The sequence below is a fragment of the Scyliorhinus torazame genome, chromosome 10, assembly GCF_047496885.1.
Source record: "Scyliorhinus torazame isolate Kashiwa2021f chromosome 10, sScyTor2.1, whole genome shotgun sequence".
Classification (NCBI taxonomy): Eukaryota; Metazoa; Chordata; class Chondrichthyes; order Carcharhiniformes; family Scyliorhinidae; genus Scyliorhinus; species Scyliorhinus torazame.
Genome location: NC_092716.1, coordinates 221,478,821 through 221,496,322, shown reverse-complemented (window position 1 = coordinate 221,496,322; position 17,502 = coordinate 221,478,821). Strand labels below are relative to the sequence as shown.

The window sequence follows — 17,502 nt, the reverse complement described above, 5'->3', positions numbered from 1 at the left end:
GTTCTCCAAAATCAGCAAAGTGATGGAAGGAGTCATCAACAATGCTATCAAGCGGCACTTACTCAGCAATAACCTGCTCACAGACACTCAGTTTACATTCCACCAGGGTCACTCAGCTCCTGACCGCAATACAACCTTGGTTCACACACGGGCAGAAGAGCTGAATGCCAGAGGTGAGGTGAGAGTGACTGCCCTTGACTTCAAGATAGCATTTGAGTATGGCATCAAGGAGTCCTAGCTAAACTGGAGTCAATGGAAATCATTTTCCCAAGGGGAAAACTCTCCACTGGTTGGAGTCATACTGGTTGTGGTGCCAAAGAGAAAATGTTGGAAAATCTCAGCAGGTCTGGCAGCATCTGTAGGGAGAGAAAACAGTTAATGTTTCGAGTCCAGATGACCCTTCGTCAAAGCGACGCCCATATCCCGTAAATGAATTTTTTTTAAAATTCCGAATACTTACTGCATGTCTTACTGCATCTATACGGGGCCTTGGTGAGACCACACGTGGAGCATTTTGTGCAATTTTGATCTCCTGACCTAAGAAATGATATACTTGCCGTAGAGAGAGTGCAGCAGAGATTCACTGGGCTGATACCTGGGTTGATGGGACGGTCCTATGAGGAGAGGTTGATTCGACTGGGCCTGAAGTCACTAGTTTTGAAGGATGAGAGAAAATCTCATTGAGACGTATAAAATTCTAACAGGGTTTGGTAGACTAGATGTAGGAAGGATGTTTTCCCTTGTTGGGGAATGTAGAATCAGGGGACAGTCTTAGAATTTGTGGTAGACCATTTCGGATTGAGATGAGGAAAACTTTCTTCACTGTAAGGGTAGTGAACCTGTGGACTTTTCTGTCACAGAAAGCTGCGGAGGGCATGTCACTGAATGTATTCAAGAAAGAGACAGATAATTTTTAGATTTTAATGACATCAAGGGGTATGGGGTGAAAACGGGAATATGGCATTGGGATAGTCCATCAGCCATGACCATATTGAATGGCACAGCAGGCTCAAATGTCTGAATGGTCTCTTCCTGCCTTATCTAATTTAAAACCTATAAATCTCAGTTGAATTGATTATCCCTTTATATTTGGAGCTGTGCATCCAACACTGATTTTTTTTAACTTCTCCTCTTCCAATAAACAATGCTGCTATAAATCTCACATATCTCAAGTATTTTCGATTAACATGGGAGTGAAAATATGATTAGCCAGCATTGTATGGCTACAACTGATGCGGAGTTTATGGCTCCTGATCAAAATTTGTAAAAGCAAGCATTTTACCTGATCTGCGTGAATAAGCATCATGAAAGCATTCCGTTTACAACTTGCATCTTTTTCATTCACCAAGAAATCATGGATCAACTCAGGAGCATCAGGAATAAGGTTCTCAAAGTTCCTGCAAGGAAAACAAACAGCGAAGTGACATCCTCAAGCAATTGCACTAAAGCACTCCAACCAAAATCCGGTGATGGTTTTCCAAAATTCTTTTTAAAAATCATCACAGGTGTTCAAGTTCAGCAGCTTGTGAAGCTGTATTTTAGAATCAAATCAGTAGATCTTTCAGCTAAAGCAGCAAATTAAAAGCACTTAGTAATCAATGCCTTGATCTGAATGCTGACAATTTTGGTTTACGTCTTTAAATAAACTAAATTTTAACAGATGTTCAAAATTAGTCTGGACTGTTGACCAAGTTGCTTTACGGATATCGTTACAGTATTTTGTTCTATTTCAGTGCCCATTATCATACCCAAAGGCAGAAATCTTTAGTAATTTCACTGTTTTTAAAAATAAATTTAGAGTACCCAATTCATATTTTCCAATTAAGGGGCAATTTAGCATGGCCAATCCACCTAGCCTGCACATCTTTGGGTTGTGGGGGCGAAACCCACACAAATACGGGGAGAATGTGCAAACTCCACACTGACAGCGACCCAGAGCCGGGATCGAACCTGGGACCTCGGTGCCGTGATGCAACAGGGCTAACCCACTGCGCCACCGTGCTGCCCCGTAATTTCATTGTTAAAACATTTAAATGGTTGCACTGTTGCTTCACATCGCCAGGGACCTGGTTTCGATTCCCGGCTTGGGTCACAGGCTGTGCGGAGTTTGCACGTTCTCCCCGTGCCTGAGTTGGTTTCCTCATGGTGCTCGGGTTTCCTCCCACAAGTCCCGAAAGACATGCTCATTAGGTGAATTGAACATTCTGAATTCCCCTCTGTGCACCAGAATAGGCGCCGGAGTGTGGCGACTCCGGGATTTTCACAGTAACTTTATTGCAGTGTGAATGTCAGTCTACTTGTGACAATAATAAAGATTATTATATACTGTATTCTTGAACAATTACAATGTGGTTGTCGAAGAAGAAAAATAGAGGGGGGGGGGGGTCAGAAATTCCTTTAAAATTGATCATCAGGAACCCTTTCCATAGTTTTAGTCTCCTGACAGCAGGCCACTAAAATGAAAAATGTCACATTTTATTGAACTAATGCTCCTCTTCCCCCTCTATCTTCCACCATAAAACTGCCAAATCCCCAGTAGTCTTACCACCCACCATCAGTTAACGGTCTAGCAAAAATCCTACATTGGTAATCGCGTTGTGCAAACATGACGTGTAAATTCATAACGGCATTCTTTTTTCAAAATAAATTTTGAGTACCCAATTCTTTTTTTCCCAATTAAGAGGCAATTTAGCATGGCCAATTCATCTACCCTGCACATCTTTGGGTTGTGGGGGTGAGGTCCACACAGACACAGGGAGAATGTGCAAACTCCACATGAACAGTGACCTGGGACCCGGATCAAACCCGGGTCCTCGGCGCCGTTAGGCAGCAATGCTAACCACTGCGCACCGTGCTACACAACGAACATCATTCTTAAGCTGCTCTTCCAAGACCTGTTCTATAGAATAAAGTACTTTAGAACAAAATGCCCTCCCAAACTGTACTGTTTTACTGCACTGCTACCCACAAAAATATTACACCAGTACAAATCAGAAAGCAGCTAATGTTGCCCAATCAAAAGAAAGCAGCTGCGTTGAATGTACTTGATTTCATCCAAGCTATTGGTCCAAGCAGGCAACAGGTTGCTGACTAATATGATAAAACACACATCAAATGTTTATTACCAGTCGGATAGCAAGGTCAATCCATCCTCAATTCAACTGAAATCATTGAGAGGGTTATCTGCTGAACTATGTAGATTAACAAGTCTTTCCTGGTTTGATATATTACATGTGGAGTCCCCACAGTGTTGCTTCCAACCTCCATAGGTTTGAAACGAGCAGCACGGTGACACAGTTGTTAGCACTGCTGCCTTACAGTGACATGGACCCGGGTTTAATTCCAGCTTTGGAAGACTGTGTGGAGTTTTCACTTTCTCCCCAATGCTAAAAGGTTGTCAACAGAAGGGCGGTTCCAATTCTGGGCAAACAAGCAGATATTCTTGGGGAGGCTGAGGGCATAGCTCTGGTGCTAAATAAGCACACTTCGCAACCAACCTCAGAGGAGGAAGTAGTAATAATACTGGATAGGATAAAAATAAAGGGGGGATATTTAAAAGATGAGTAATTCTTAAAACAGAAAGATCACCCGATCAGATGCGTTGGATCCTGAGAATTAAAAGGAGTTTAAATTGCAGGAGTTCTAGCCATAATCTTCCCTTCCTCCTTAGATATGTTCCAGCGGGCTTGAGAATTGCAAATCTTACTCCTTTGTTTAGAAAAAGGGGACAAACCGAGAAATGATAAGCTTAACAACAGCAGTGCAAAGAGTCGGAGACAGCCAGTAGCATGGTGGTTAGCACAATTGCTTCACAGCTCCAGGGTCCCAGGTTCGATTCCCGGCTTGGTTCACTGTCTGTGCGGAGTCAGCACATTCTCCCAGTGTGTGCGTGGGTTTCCTCCGGGTGCTCCGGTTTCCTCCCACAGCCCAAAGATGTGCATGTTAGGTGGATTGGTCATGCTAAAATTACCCTTAGTGTCCAAAATTGCCCTTAGTGTTGGGTCGGGTTACTGGGTTATGGGGATAGGATGGCGGTGTGGGATTGGGTAGATTGCTCTTTCAAAGAGCCGGTGCAGACTCGATGGGCCGAATGGCCTCCTTCTGCACTGTAAATTCTATGATTCTAATAATACAGGACAAAACTAATTGGCATTTGGAAAAGTATGGCTAATAAATTCAGCATTGATGTTAAAGGATGTTAAAACATGTTTGACTCAAATGAATCTTTGGTTAGATAATGGAAAGGGTTGAGGCGTGTAGCAGTGTTAACATTGAACATTTGAACTTTCAAAAGTTGTTTGATAGTACCACAGAATAGGTTTGATGGCAAAACTGAAGTGCGTGGATTGAAGGAAAAGTGGAAATGTGGATACAAAATTGGTTAAGGAAGCAGAGAATCGTGCAAAGGATTGCTGGAAGGAAATATAAAGTTGTGGCCCCATGGCTCAGCATTAGAAAAACTGCTCTTTTTGATATACATGTCAATTCCCTTGGCTTGGATATACAGGGCATAATTTCAAAGTTTGTGGATGCTTGAAAGAAGTGGGCAGATGAAATGTAGCAAAGAAGTATGAAGTGATACATTACTGCAGGAAGCATGAGAAAAGGCAATATGAAATTAATGGTACAATTTTCAAGCAGGTTGCAAGAGCAGGGGGATAGATTCTCCTGACAAATCCTTGAAGGTGACAGGGATCCTTGCTTTTAAAATAGAGGCATTGAATACAAAAGCAATGAAGACATGCTAAACTTTTATACAACACTGCTGAGGCCTCAGTTGGAGCATTTTGTTCAATTCTGGGAACCACAGAAGAGCCTTATGAGAAATTTAATGGAATAATCATCATTGTTATAATCACAATTATTAGAATTATTAGGTTATGTGGAGATTGGAAATACTTGGGTTCTTCTCCCCAGAGCAGAAGTTAACGAGATTTTATGGAGATGTTCAAAATCCTGAACTGTGCTGCTCAATCATGGAAGTTTTGATAAAATAAGAAGCTTCCCAGTGCCAGAAGGGTTATCAGAGGACACAAATTTAACGTGACTGACAGAAGAACCAGAGGTGACAAGAGGGAACATTTCAAAAAGACACAGCCAGTTGTTATGGTTTGGATGCTGAAAGGGTGGTGGAATCAGATTCAGTAGTAATTTTAAAATGGAAATTACTAAGTAGGAAAAGGAAATATTTACAGGGCTGTGGGAATAAAGAGTGATGCATGGCACAATGGTTGATACTGTTAGTGGGACTTATTGAATAGTTGGCACTGGCATGGTTGGCCAAATGGCCTCTTCATCTTCTGCTATATCATTCTATGAGTCTACCTGTAAATGGTGTAGATGGCCAGAACAGCATTTCTGCGGACATAACTGTGCCGGTGTTCCAGGCACCCACGTATGGCTGGCATCAATGGCTCTAAAAGTTCTGGCTCCTTCAGCTTGCACAAAAAACGCAGAGTGGACCCTCGAATGAACTCATTTGGGTGCTGCAGGTCCTAAGAAAATTCAAACAAGATCTTATTAATACTTTTTATGCTTCAAGCAGCATATATATTCACCAATCATACACATGGGGACCTGCCATTCTCCTGACAGCCATTCGCTCAAAATAGGCTAACCCCAGGAAAAAAGATACAGTAGCTGTAAGTGCAAACGACATCGAGCAAAGTCAAGTTTAAGCAGTCTTTTGTGCTCATTTACATTAACGTTGCGCTGAAATCTGGTCCGGCTCACAGAACTGACCACATCCCCAGATCAATATTGGAACTTGTTCAAGGAACAGGTGCTACGTGTCCTTGATATGTATGTCCCTGTCAGGCAGGGAAGAGATGGTCGAGTGAGGGAACCATGGTTGACAAGAGAGGTTGAATGTCTTGTTAAGAGGAAAAAGGTGACTTATGTAAGGCTGAGGAAACAAGGTTCAGACAGGGCATTGGAGGGATACAAGATAGCCAGGAGGGAACTGAAGAAAGGGATTAGGAGAGCTAAGAGAGGGCATGAACAATCTTTGGCGGGTAGGATCAAGGAAAACCCCAAGGCCTTTTACACATATGTGAGAAATATGAGAATGACTAGAGCGAGGGTAGGTCCGATCAAGGACAGTAGCGGGAGATTGTGTATTGAGTCTGAAGAGATAGGAGAGGTCTTGAATGAGTATTTTTCTTCTGTATTTACAAATGAGAGGGGCGATATTGTTGGAGAGGACAGTGTGAAACAGATTGGTAAGCTCGAGGAAATACTTGTCAGGAAGGAAGATGTGTTGGGCATTTTGAAAAACTTGAGGATAGACAAGTCCCCCGGGCCTGACGGGATATATCCAAGGATTCTATGGGAAGCAAGAGATGAAATTGCAGAGCCGTTGGCAATGATCTTTTCGTCCTCACTGTCAACAGGGGTGGTACCAGGGGATTGGAGAGTGGCGAATGTCGTGCCCCTGTTCAAAAAAGGAACTAGGGATAACCCTGGGAATTACAGGCCAGTTAGTCTTACTTCGGTGGTAGGCAAAGTAATGGAAAGGGTACTGAAGGATAGGATTTCTGAGCATCTGGAAAGACACTGCTTGATTAGGGATAGTCAGCACGGATTTGTGAGGTGTAGGTCTTGCCTTACAAATCTTATTGAATTCTTTGAGGAGGTGACCAAGCATGTGGATGAAGGTAAAGCAGTGGATGTAGTGTACATGGATTTTAGTAAGGCATTTGATAAAGTTCCCCATGGTAGGCTTATGCAGAAAGTAAGGAGGCATGGGATAGTGGGAAATTTGGCCAGTTGGATAACGAACTGGCTAACCGATAGAAGTCAGAGAGTGGTGGTGGATGGCAAATATTCAGCCTGGATCCCAGTTACCAGTGGCGTACCGCAGGGATCAGTTCTGGGTCCTCTGCTGTTTGTGATTTTCATTAATGACTTGGATGAGGGAGTTGAAGGGTGGGTCAGTAAATTTGCAGACGATACGAAGATTGGTGGAGTTGTGGATAGTAAGGAGGGCTGATGTCGGCTGCAAAGAGACATAGATAGGATGCAGAGCTGGGCTGAGAAGTGGCAGATGGAGTTTAACCCTGAAAAGTGTGAGGTTGTCCATTTTGGAAGGACAAATATGAATGCGGAATATAGGGTTAACGGTAGAGTTCTTGGCAATGTGGAGGAGCAGAGAGATCTTGGGGTCTATGTTCATACATCTTTGAAAGTTGCCACTCAAGTGGATATAGCTGTGAAGAAGGCCTATGGTGTGCTCGCGTTCATTAACAGAGGGATTGAATTTAAGAGCCGTGAGGTGATGATGCAGCTGTACAAAACTTTGGTAAGGCCACATTTGGAGTACTGTGTACAGTTCTGGTCGCCTCATTTTAGGAAGGATGTGGAAGCTCTGGAAAAGGTGCAAAGAAGATTTACCAGGATGTTGCCTGGAATGGAGAGTAGGTCTTACGAGGAAAGGTTGAGGGTGCTAGGCCTTTTCTCATTAGAACGGAGAAGGATGAGGGGCGACTTGATAGAGGTTTATAAGGTGATCAGGGGAATAGATAGAGTAGACAGTCAGAGACTTTTTCCCCGGGTGGAACACACCATTACAAGGGGACATAAATTTAAGGTGAAAGGTGGAAGATATAGGAGGGATATCAGAGGTAGGTTCTTTACCCAGAGAGTAGTGGGGGCATGGAATGCACTGCCTGTGGAAGTAGTTGAGTCGGAAACATTAGGGACCTTCAAGCATCTATTGGATAGGTACATGGATGACGGTAAAATGATATAGTGTAGATTTATTTGTTCTTAAGGGCAGCACGGTAGCATTGTGGATAGCACAATTGCTTCACAGCTCCATGGTCCCAGGTTCGATTCCGGCTTGGGTCATTGTCTGTGCGGAGTCTGCACGTCCTCCCCGTGTCTGCGTGGGATTCCTCCGGGTGCTCCGGTTTCCTCCCACAGTCCAAAGATGTGCGGGTTAGGTGAATTGGCCAATGATAAATTGCCCTTAATGTCCAAATTGCCCTTGGTGTTGGGTGGAGGTGTTGAGTTTGGGTATGGTGCTCTTTCCAAGAGCCGGTGCAGACTCAAAGGGCCAAATGGCCTCCTTCTGCACTGTAAATTCAATGATAATCTATGATTAATCTAGGACAAAGGTTCGGCACAACATCGTGGGCCGAAGGGCCTGTTCTGTGCTGTATTTTCTATGTTCTATGTTCTATGTTCAATGTTCACATGTCCATTTCTGCCAATTACACCAATTTGCAGGCCCTCAAAGCGTTTCTTCAAATTATCATAGAATTTACAGTGCAGAAGGAGGAGGCCATTCGGCCCATCGAGTCTGCATCGGCTCTTGGAAAGAGCACCCTACCCAAGGTCAACACCTCCATCCTATCCCCACAACCCAGCCACCCCACCCAACACTAAGGGCAATTTTGAACACTAAGGGCAATTTATCATGGCCAATCCACCTAACCTGCACATCTTTGGACTGTGGGAGGAAACCGGAGCACCCGGAGGAAACCCACGCACACACGGGGCGGATGTGCAGACTCCGCACAGACAGTGACCCAAGCCGGAATCGAACCTGGGACCCTGGAGCTGTGAAGCAATTGTGCTATCCACAATGCTACCGTGCCAGGTTTTTATTTCAAGTCAGGGGCACAAAGCAATAACTTTTCAATTTATTCTAATATACTATGAACTTGATATCTGCACATCCTTATAACCTGTAAATGGAAGCAAAATACTGTGGATGTTAGAATTACAAAATAAAAACAGAAAATGCTGGGAAAACACAGCGGGTCTGGCAGCATCAGTAGAGAAAATCAAAGTTAAATATTTCAAGTCCAATTTGACTCTTCTTCAGAACCCGAAGAATCATACTGGACTCGAAACGTTAACTCTGTTTCTCTCTCCATCGATGCTGCCAGACCTGTTGGCAGTTTTCCCATCAATTTTTGTTTTTGTAATTTGTGAATGGCTGTTTAATTTATTAAAGTCATTTTCAGTTTTTTTTAAAATTTGGGTAACTCACAGGTGGTGAATAAGATATTCGGAATAAAAAGGGGTTAATTTGTGATAAATCCATTTTCAGCTGCATTAAAAACTGCACCAGGTTACTGTTCTGTGCCTCTTAAATACATCAATGAAAGCTTGAAATGCAAATTTCTTTACGCTGTAAAATATTGCCCTCTTGCAATAGTTCAGAACGGATTTTAAGTTTGGTTAGGTGCAAATTAATGAGCAAAAACCTGCTATTAAAAAAATTACCCCTAAAGTGTCCAAAGGTTAGGTGGGGTTACAGGGAGTGGACGGGTGGGGTTACAGGGAGAGGGCAAAGGAAGTGCCTCTGGGTAGGGTGCTCTTTCTGAGGGGCAGTGCTGACGCGATGGGCCAAATGGTCTTCTTCTGCACTGTAGGTCAGGCATTGTCAAACTCGGGGGCGCGACCCGCGGGTGGGTGTTGGGAGGGTCGCGCAGCCATCCGTCGCGGCGCTCCCGATCACACAAATTTGCGCGCAACAGTCGCAGCAGCCGGCTGTTAATAACGCCGGCTGCAAGCGGCCTTCAAAATGGCCGCGAACATGTAAAAAGAATGTGACCGCACTGCATATGCGTGCCAGATCTGCGCGCATGTGCAAAACTATGCGCATGCGCGCCGTTGATCGGGCACGCATGTGCAGTGCGGCTGCTTTTTTTTTTTAAACGGAAGCAGCTTTTTTTTTTTTTTAAACAAAATAAATTTATTTTATTCATCTAATTTTTATTTTTTTCATTTATTTTATTCATTTTTTTTTTTACAAGTTCGGAGGGGGGGTTTTATTTGATAAAATTTTACAGGAAAAAAATACAGAACTTTGGACAGATGGAGACTCCATACTTTCCGACACCGGAAGGCTTCACCTTCATCCAACAGGTTCCATTGGAGGAGCGTGTTCGAGGGCCAAAGGGTCCCAAAACCATTTCCTTTATTTTTGTCAGCAGCAAACAAGGCAAGAGTAAATGGTGGGTCGCGCAGGTCGGCCGGCGTGGGTCGCAATGGTTGGCCGGATTGGGTCCCAAAGGTTGGCCGGTTGGTAAAAATGGGTCCCATTAATTCCAGAACAGTAACCTGGTGCAGTTTTTAATGCAGCTGAAAAAATGTTTGACGAACACTGCTGTAGGTATTCTATGATTCTAATCCAGAAAGATCTAACGGCCAATTTCCTCAAAAAAGAAATTAAAATATTTTTGCTAAAATCTCATTGCTTTCGGGACCTATCCTTCCAAATGGCCTCAGAAAGGAGACTTCAATCTCTCTGGTGAAAAGTTAATTCAGGTTGCAGTTTTTTTGAACCAGATTGATTGCAGTGTGAAATGCCAAAGCTACCTTTTGGTGAGTCAGCATTTGAAATGTGCATCTACTGTATGTTTCAACAATTACTTTCAATTCACATATTAAATTCAGTCTGTTCTTTTTCATTTTAATTTAATTCCATTAAATTATATATATTTGTGCTAACAAGCCATTTGTACTGATATTTTAGCAGTTCCATTCTAATTATTGGATACTGCAAAAACAATTCTGTTAAAAATGAATTTTATATTAACAAGAGTAAACCGATATCGCACCACAACATTTTCCTTCTTCAAACTTGCTTTTGGAAGATGACGCACTGCTGTTCTGTTTTGGAGAAAGTCACCCAAATGCTTTCAAACTGAAAAGCATTTTGCACTGAAGAGGTTTTTAGTAAAACATTTTTTGAACAGAAGACTGAGACAGTGGGTCATATGGCAGAAACAAAATGGCGCATTCAAGGGTTTACTGTTCAAAATGATCTTGTACTTAAATCATTTCCCAATCAATAAATTATTCAAACGACATTTCCTTTACCTTTCTGTAGGCATCACACACGAGAATCATCTCCTGCAGCAACTTGCCATCAGGGGTGGTTTTAGGGACAATCTCCCAAAACACAAGAAGCAGCTTTTTGATTGTGTGATCCTGCTGTGGCAACACAAAACGAATGATCGTCATCAGGAGTCCGGGGAGCTTCTCTCCATTCAGAATCATGATGATCACTTTCTTCAATGCATCAGTCTTAGTCTTCACATCTCCCTTTTCTGAAATGGGGGTTGGGCGGGGGGCGGGGGGGGGGGGGGGGGGGGGTGTAGAGAGAGACACTACATTTAGTTTTGGTAAAAATATGAGATCACATCATTTAGAATCACTGGACTAGAAGGAGGCCAGTTAATCCATCATGCCTGTGCCAGTTATTTGCTTTCCCCCCCATAGACCTGCAAATGCTTTCTCTTCAAGTACTTGCCCACCAGCCTTTGCTCAGTTTACAGATGATGTGGAGATGCTGCCGCTGGACTGGGGTGGGCACAGTAAGAAGTCTCACAACACCAAACTGATGAAGGAGCAGCGCTCAGAAAGCTTGTGATTTCAAATAAACCTGTTGGACCTTAACCTGGTGTTGTGAGACTTCTTACTCAGTTTTCAGAGATCAAGAGAAAGAGAAAGCAAGAAACATTGATCTACCCACGATGAATGACTATATACTTAGTTCTATGAAAAATGATAAGATATGCACCCTCACACAATGTCACCCGAAACACTAAATACCCTAAATATGTTGTCATTGGTCAAAATTTTAATTGTTAACTGTTCTGCATGATGGAACATTTTACATAGCCTTATCAGTTCACATTCCCATCAATTTTTGTTTGGCTAATTCACCAATAAAGAAAATAAACACACAGACACAGAGCCCATTTTTGACTCCATCCTTAAAATTACTTTAAAACCCAAAGCTTGAACACAACCACATTTTCCAGAATGATATATATATGAAAGGGTCATAAAGCATGGTTTGCTCAGCTCAAAAATTCTAACTTTTGTAAACGGATTTTCTCCATTTTTATTTCTAGCGACCACAATTATGTTTTATTGAGCTGTCTGATGCAAATCTAATTTCCTTTCATATAAAATGTAGGAATTTGTACAATGAAATTTGTTTAAAACCATGAAGAAAAATTATTCTTGATGGAGAAGCTCAATATTGATGAAATCTGGAACTAAGGGCAGCACGGTGGGGTAGTGGTTAGCACTGCTGCCTCACAGCGCCGAGGACCTGGGTTCAATCCCGGCTCCTGGCCACTGTCCCTGTGGAGTTTGCACATTCCTCCCCCACCCCCCCCTCCCCCGCCCCCCCATGTCTGCATTGGTCTCACCCCCACAACCCAAAGATGTGCATTGTAGGTGGATTGGTCACGTTAAACTACCCCTTAATTGGAAAAAAATAATTGGATACTCTAAATTTATATTTTTAGAAGAAATCTGGAACTAAAACAGAAAATCCTCAGCATGTTGGTGGCATCTTGGAGAAAAAAGACAAATTTATGTTTCAGATGTAAACTTTTCAACAAACAGGAAGATATTGAAAGGAAAACAGCATTTAGTAACTGAGTCATTATGGCACAGGAGGGCAGCCAGTCCAAGGCAGAAAGAAAAAGGAAAAAAGGGAACAGGCAAAGGTAAAAATAACAGAATGCCTATAAAGTGCTATCCTCTTAAATACAAGAGTGAATTTCCACTCATCCTTCACTTAGTTCTGTTCCTTTTAATCCTCTGTTCTTCTATTATATCTTCTAATGCAAATGAAGGTTCCACACTCCAAGATGTTCCATGTTCCAAGATGGCTCCGGAGCGAGGCGACTCTCTGCGAGCTCTCCCAAACAGATCCACTTTTTACTTAACCTATACTCATTCTAATCTTTTAAAAATTAACTCTAAGACTAACATTATTACTAACCTCTCTCTCTTCTCTTATTTTCTTTTATTCCCTTGTACTTAATGATCTGTTGAGCTGCTCGCAGAAAAATACTTTTCACTGTACCTCGGTACACGTGACAATAAACAAATCCAATCCAATCCACTCTTAAACATTAATTTCTCGCTTCCCTCCAGAGACGGTGCCTGCATTTTATGCTTTTATTTCAGATTTCCACAATCTTTTTATCAACACAGATGAAATCTTGCCCAACATCAATGAAATCCTTCATCAATTCAATATCCCAAAGTCGTCTGCATATCACAGTAACAGTGTCTTTTATTTTGGAGGTAATAATGTACGCCTGCTTAGTAATTACTAGGCATCACTTGTAGCTCAAACGTCAGCCAAACAGATCGTATATTTTATCAGCCTAAAAATGGCAATTGATATTGGAGCTGCAATTTCACTTCCCAGTGGAAATGTTCCCAACAAGATTTGTTTCTGCTTTTGCTGACATAGAAAAGAAGCTGATACGGTCAATCATGATATCCAGGAGCAGCACTGGCATCCTTCTGTGGGGCTGACAGGGCTCCCAAAACTACCAGTCACCAAACACAAAACCAAGGGTACAATGGGATTAAAAATACAAGAGTAACTTACCCAAGTCAATTTTCAGACTAATTTCATTTGGTGGTTCAGAGTCCAAGGACACATTTATGAGCGTATAGCATACATTTTCTGCAGCTGTCATGATGCCGGTTCTTAAAGGCAATTTAAAGTCAGAAAGTGGGTAATTTAAGAGTGCAGGTAACCTGTGGGTGGGAAAATAAATAAACTGATTATTGGTTCAAAGTTCTCGAAACAAATTTCAGAAAAAAGAAAACAATAGATGCTACACCATCTTACTGACACAGATTTTGCAGTCCGTAGCAAAGTGACTAATTCACTGCTGACCTCAAAGAGGCAGGCATTTCACATTTACCAATGTGAAATTACATTTGCCACAATTGAAGGAATCTCTCATGTCGAGCAATAGTGAGGTAATCAAGCAGCCAAACATGCTGAAGAATCCTCACAGCGAGAAAATCAGGAAGTGCTAATTATCCTTCACTTATTAATCATTTTACAAAGAGCAAAATAAAGATTACACCAAATCAGAGATTAAGGTAAATGAAATTGCAATCCTAAAAAATCTTCACTATAAAATCGATTAGATTTTTAAAATAAATATCAGTGGAGAAACTTGACATTCCAGAAACATTAAAGCAGTTTTTAAGGCTTAGAGGGGCTGTTTGGAGTAATTACGACTTGGTATGCTGTTAAAAACCCAGCTGCACCTCATTCATAAGAACATAAGAACTAGGAGCAGGAGTAGGCCGCCTGGCCCCTCGAGCCTGCTCCGCCATTCAATGAGATCATGGCTGATCTTTTGTGGACTCAGCTCCACTTTCCGGCCCCAACACCATAACCCTTATCCCTTTATTCTTCAAAAAACTATCTATCTTTATCTTAAAAACATTTAACGAAGGAGCCTCTACTGCTTCACTGGGCAAGGAATTCCATAGATTCACAACCCTTTGGGTGAAGAAGTTCCTCCTAAACTCAGTCCTAAATCTACTTCCCCTTATTTTGAGGCTATGCCCCCTAGTTCTGCTTTCACCCGCCAGTGGAAACAACCTGCCCGCATCAATCCTATCTATTCCCTTCATAATTTTATATGTTTCTGTAAGATCCCCCCTCATCCTTCTAAATTGCAATGAGTACAGTCCCAGTCTACTCAACCTCTCCTCGTAATCCAACCCCTTCAGCTCTGGGATTAACCTAGTGAATCTCCTCTGCACACCCTCCAGTGCCAGTACGTCCTTTCTCAAGTAAGGAGACCAAAACTGAACACAATACTCCAGGTGCGGCCTCACCAACACCCTATACAATTGCAGTAAAACCTCCCTAATCTTAAACTCCATCCCTCTAGCAATGAAGAACAAAATTCCATTCGCCTTCTTAAACACCTGTTGCACTTGTAAACCAACTTTTTGCGACTCATGCACTAGCACACCCAGGTCTCTCTGCACAGCAGCATGTTTTAGTATTTTTTCATTTAAATAATAATCCCTTTTGCTGTTATTCCTACCAAAATGGATAACCTCACATTTGTCAACATTGTATTCCATCTGCCAGACCCTAGCCCATTCACTTAGCCTATCCAAATCCCTCTGCAGACTTCCAGTATCCTCTACCCCTTTTGCTTTACCACTCATTACGGTGTCGATTGCAAACTTGGACACATTGCCCTTGGTCCCCAACTCCAAATCATCTATGTAAATTGTGAACAATTGTGGGCCCAACACTGATCCCGGAGGGACACCACTAGCTACTGATTGCCAACCAGAGAAACACCCATTAATCCCCACTCTTTGCTTTCTATTAATTAACCAATCCTCTATCCATTCTACTACTTTACCCTTAATGCCATGCATCTTTATGTTATGCAGCAACCTTTTGTGTGGCACCTTGTCAAAGGCTTTCTGGAAATCCAGATATACCACATCCATTGGCTCCCTGTTATCTACCGCACTGGTAATGTCCTCAAAAACTCCACTAAATTAGTTAGGCACGACCTGCCCTTTATGAACCCATGCTGCATCTGCCCAATGGGACAATTTCCATCCAGATGCCTCGCTATTTCTTCCTTGATGATAGATCCCAGTATCTTCCCTACTACCGAAGTTAAGCTCACTGGCCTATAATTACCCGCTTTCTGCCTACCTCCTTTTTTAAACAGTGGTGTCACGTTTGCTAATTTCCAATCCGCCGGGACCACCCCAGCGTCTAGTGAATTTTGGTAAATTATCACTAGTGAATTTGCAATTTCCCTAGCCATCTCTTTTAGCACTCTGGGATGCATTCCATCAGGGCCAGGAGACTGGTCTACCTTTAGCCCCATTAGCTTGCTCATCACTGCCTCCTTAGTGATAACAATCATCTCAAGGTCCTTACCTGTCATAGCCTCATTTCTATCAGTCACTGGCATGTTATTTGTGTCTTCCACTGTGAAGACCGACCCAAAAAACCTGTTCAGTTCCTCAGCCATTTCCTCATCTCCCATTATTAAATCTCCCTTCTCATCCTCTAATGGACCAATATTTACCTTAGCCACTCTTTTTTGTTTTATAGATTTGTAGAACCTTTTACTATCTGTTTTTATATTCTGAGCAAGTTTACTCTCATAATCTATCATGCTCTTCTTTATAGCTTTTTGAGTAGCTTTCTGTTGCCCCCTAAAGATTTCCCAGTCCTCTAGTCTCCCACTAATCTTTGCCACTTTGTATGCTTTTTCCTTCAATTTGATACTCTCTATTTCCTTAGATATCCACAGTCGATTTTCCCTCTTTTTACCGTCCTTCCTTTTTGTTGGTATAAATCTTTGCTGAGCACTGTGAAAAATCGCTTGGAACCACTGTTCCTCAACTGTTTCACCATAAATTCAACAAAGCATAATCTTTTCAAGGGTTTTACACCAAGATTAACAGCATAAATAGCAGATGTCCATATTACTGAGTGATTTCTAAAATGTTCATCTGCATGGCAGTCTACTTGGACTTCAGCAAGGCTTTTGATAATGACCCACATGGGAGACTGATAGCGCAGGTAGAGGAAATTTGGCAAATTGGACCCAAAATTGGCTGAGTACCAGGAAGCAGAGGGTGATGGTCGAGGTGTGTTTTTCTGACTGGAAGCCTGCGTCCAGTGGGGTCCCGCAGGGATCAGTGTTGGGGCCCATGCTGTGTGGTTTATGTAAATGATTTAAATATGAATGTAGGAGGGTTGATCAGTAAGTTTGCAGACTATACAAAAATTGATGGGGTGGTAAATAGTGAGGAGGATAGCCTTTGATTACAGGCGGATAAAGACAGGCTGGTCAGATGGGCTGATCAGTAACAAATGGAATTCAATCCAGATAAGTGTGAGGTGATGCACTTGGGCAGGTCAAACAAAGCAAGGATTACATAATAAACGGCAGGACTCTGGGAAGCACCGAGGATCAGAGGGATCTTGTACGTTAACAGAGCAGGTGGATGCAGTGGTTAAGAGGGCGTATGGTATACTTGCCTTTATTAGCCGAGGTAGAGGTTAAGAGCAGGGAGGTTGCTGGAACTGTATAAAACATTGGTTAGGCCACAGCTAGAGTATTGTGCGCAGTTCTGGAATCCACATTATAGGAGAGGTGTGATCGCACTGGAAAGGGTGCAGAGGAGATTTAACGGGAGAGTGTTAGTTCTGAAGTGAGATTGGATAGACTTGGATTGTTTTCCTTGGAGCAGAGGAGACTTGAGGGGGAACATGATTGAGATGTATAAACTTATGAGAGGCATAGATAAGAGTGGCCAGGAACAACCTTTGCCTCTTAGTGGAAGGCTCAAGGACCAGGGGGCATAGATTTATGCTAAGGGGCAGGAAGTTTAGAGGGGATGTGAGGAAAAACCTTTTTACCCAAAGGGTGGTGGGAGTTTGGGATTCACTGCCTGAAAGTGGTAGAGGCAGAGACCCTCATAATATTCAATAAGTATTTAGATGTGCACTTGTGATTCCTGGGCATATACAAGGCTATGGGCCAGGTGCTGGAAAATGGGACTGGAATGGTTCGGTGGTTGTTTTTGACCGGCACAGACACAATGGGCCGAAGGGCCTTTTCTGTGCTGTATGACTCTATGACTTCCTAAGTTCAGTCAGTGGCAGAGCAGAGAATTTCTGACAGCATCTTCTGGATTTCTGCATTTAAC

At 42.5% G+C, this 17,502-nt stretch overlaps 1 protein-coding gene across 1 annotated transcript in view; it reads right to left on the bottom strand.

Moving 5' to 3' along the window:
* copb1 (COPI coat complex subunit beta 1) overlaps positions 1 to 17,502 on the bottom strand; it is a 71,099-nt gene that overhangs the window by 39,177 nt on the left and 14,420 nt on the right. The window contains exons 2-5 of the mRNA XM_072466427.1: positions 13,382 to 13,533; positions 10,837 to 11,066; positions 5,326 to 5,495; positions 1,283 to 1,397 (exon numbers count right to left, since the gene is read on the bottom strand). Coding sequence (XP_072322528.1) covers positions 1,283 to 1,397; positions 5,326 to 5,495; positions 10,837 to 11,066; positions 13,382 to 13,472 — 606 coding nt within the window. The 5' untranslated portion in view covers positions 13,473 to 13,533. The remainder of the gene's footprint in view (positions 1 to 1,282; positions 1,398 to 5,325; positions 5,496 to 10,836; positions 11,067 to 13,381; positions 13,534 to 17,502) is intronic.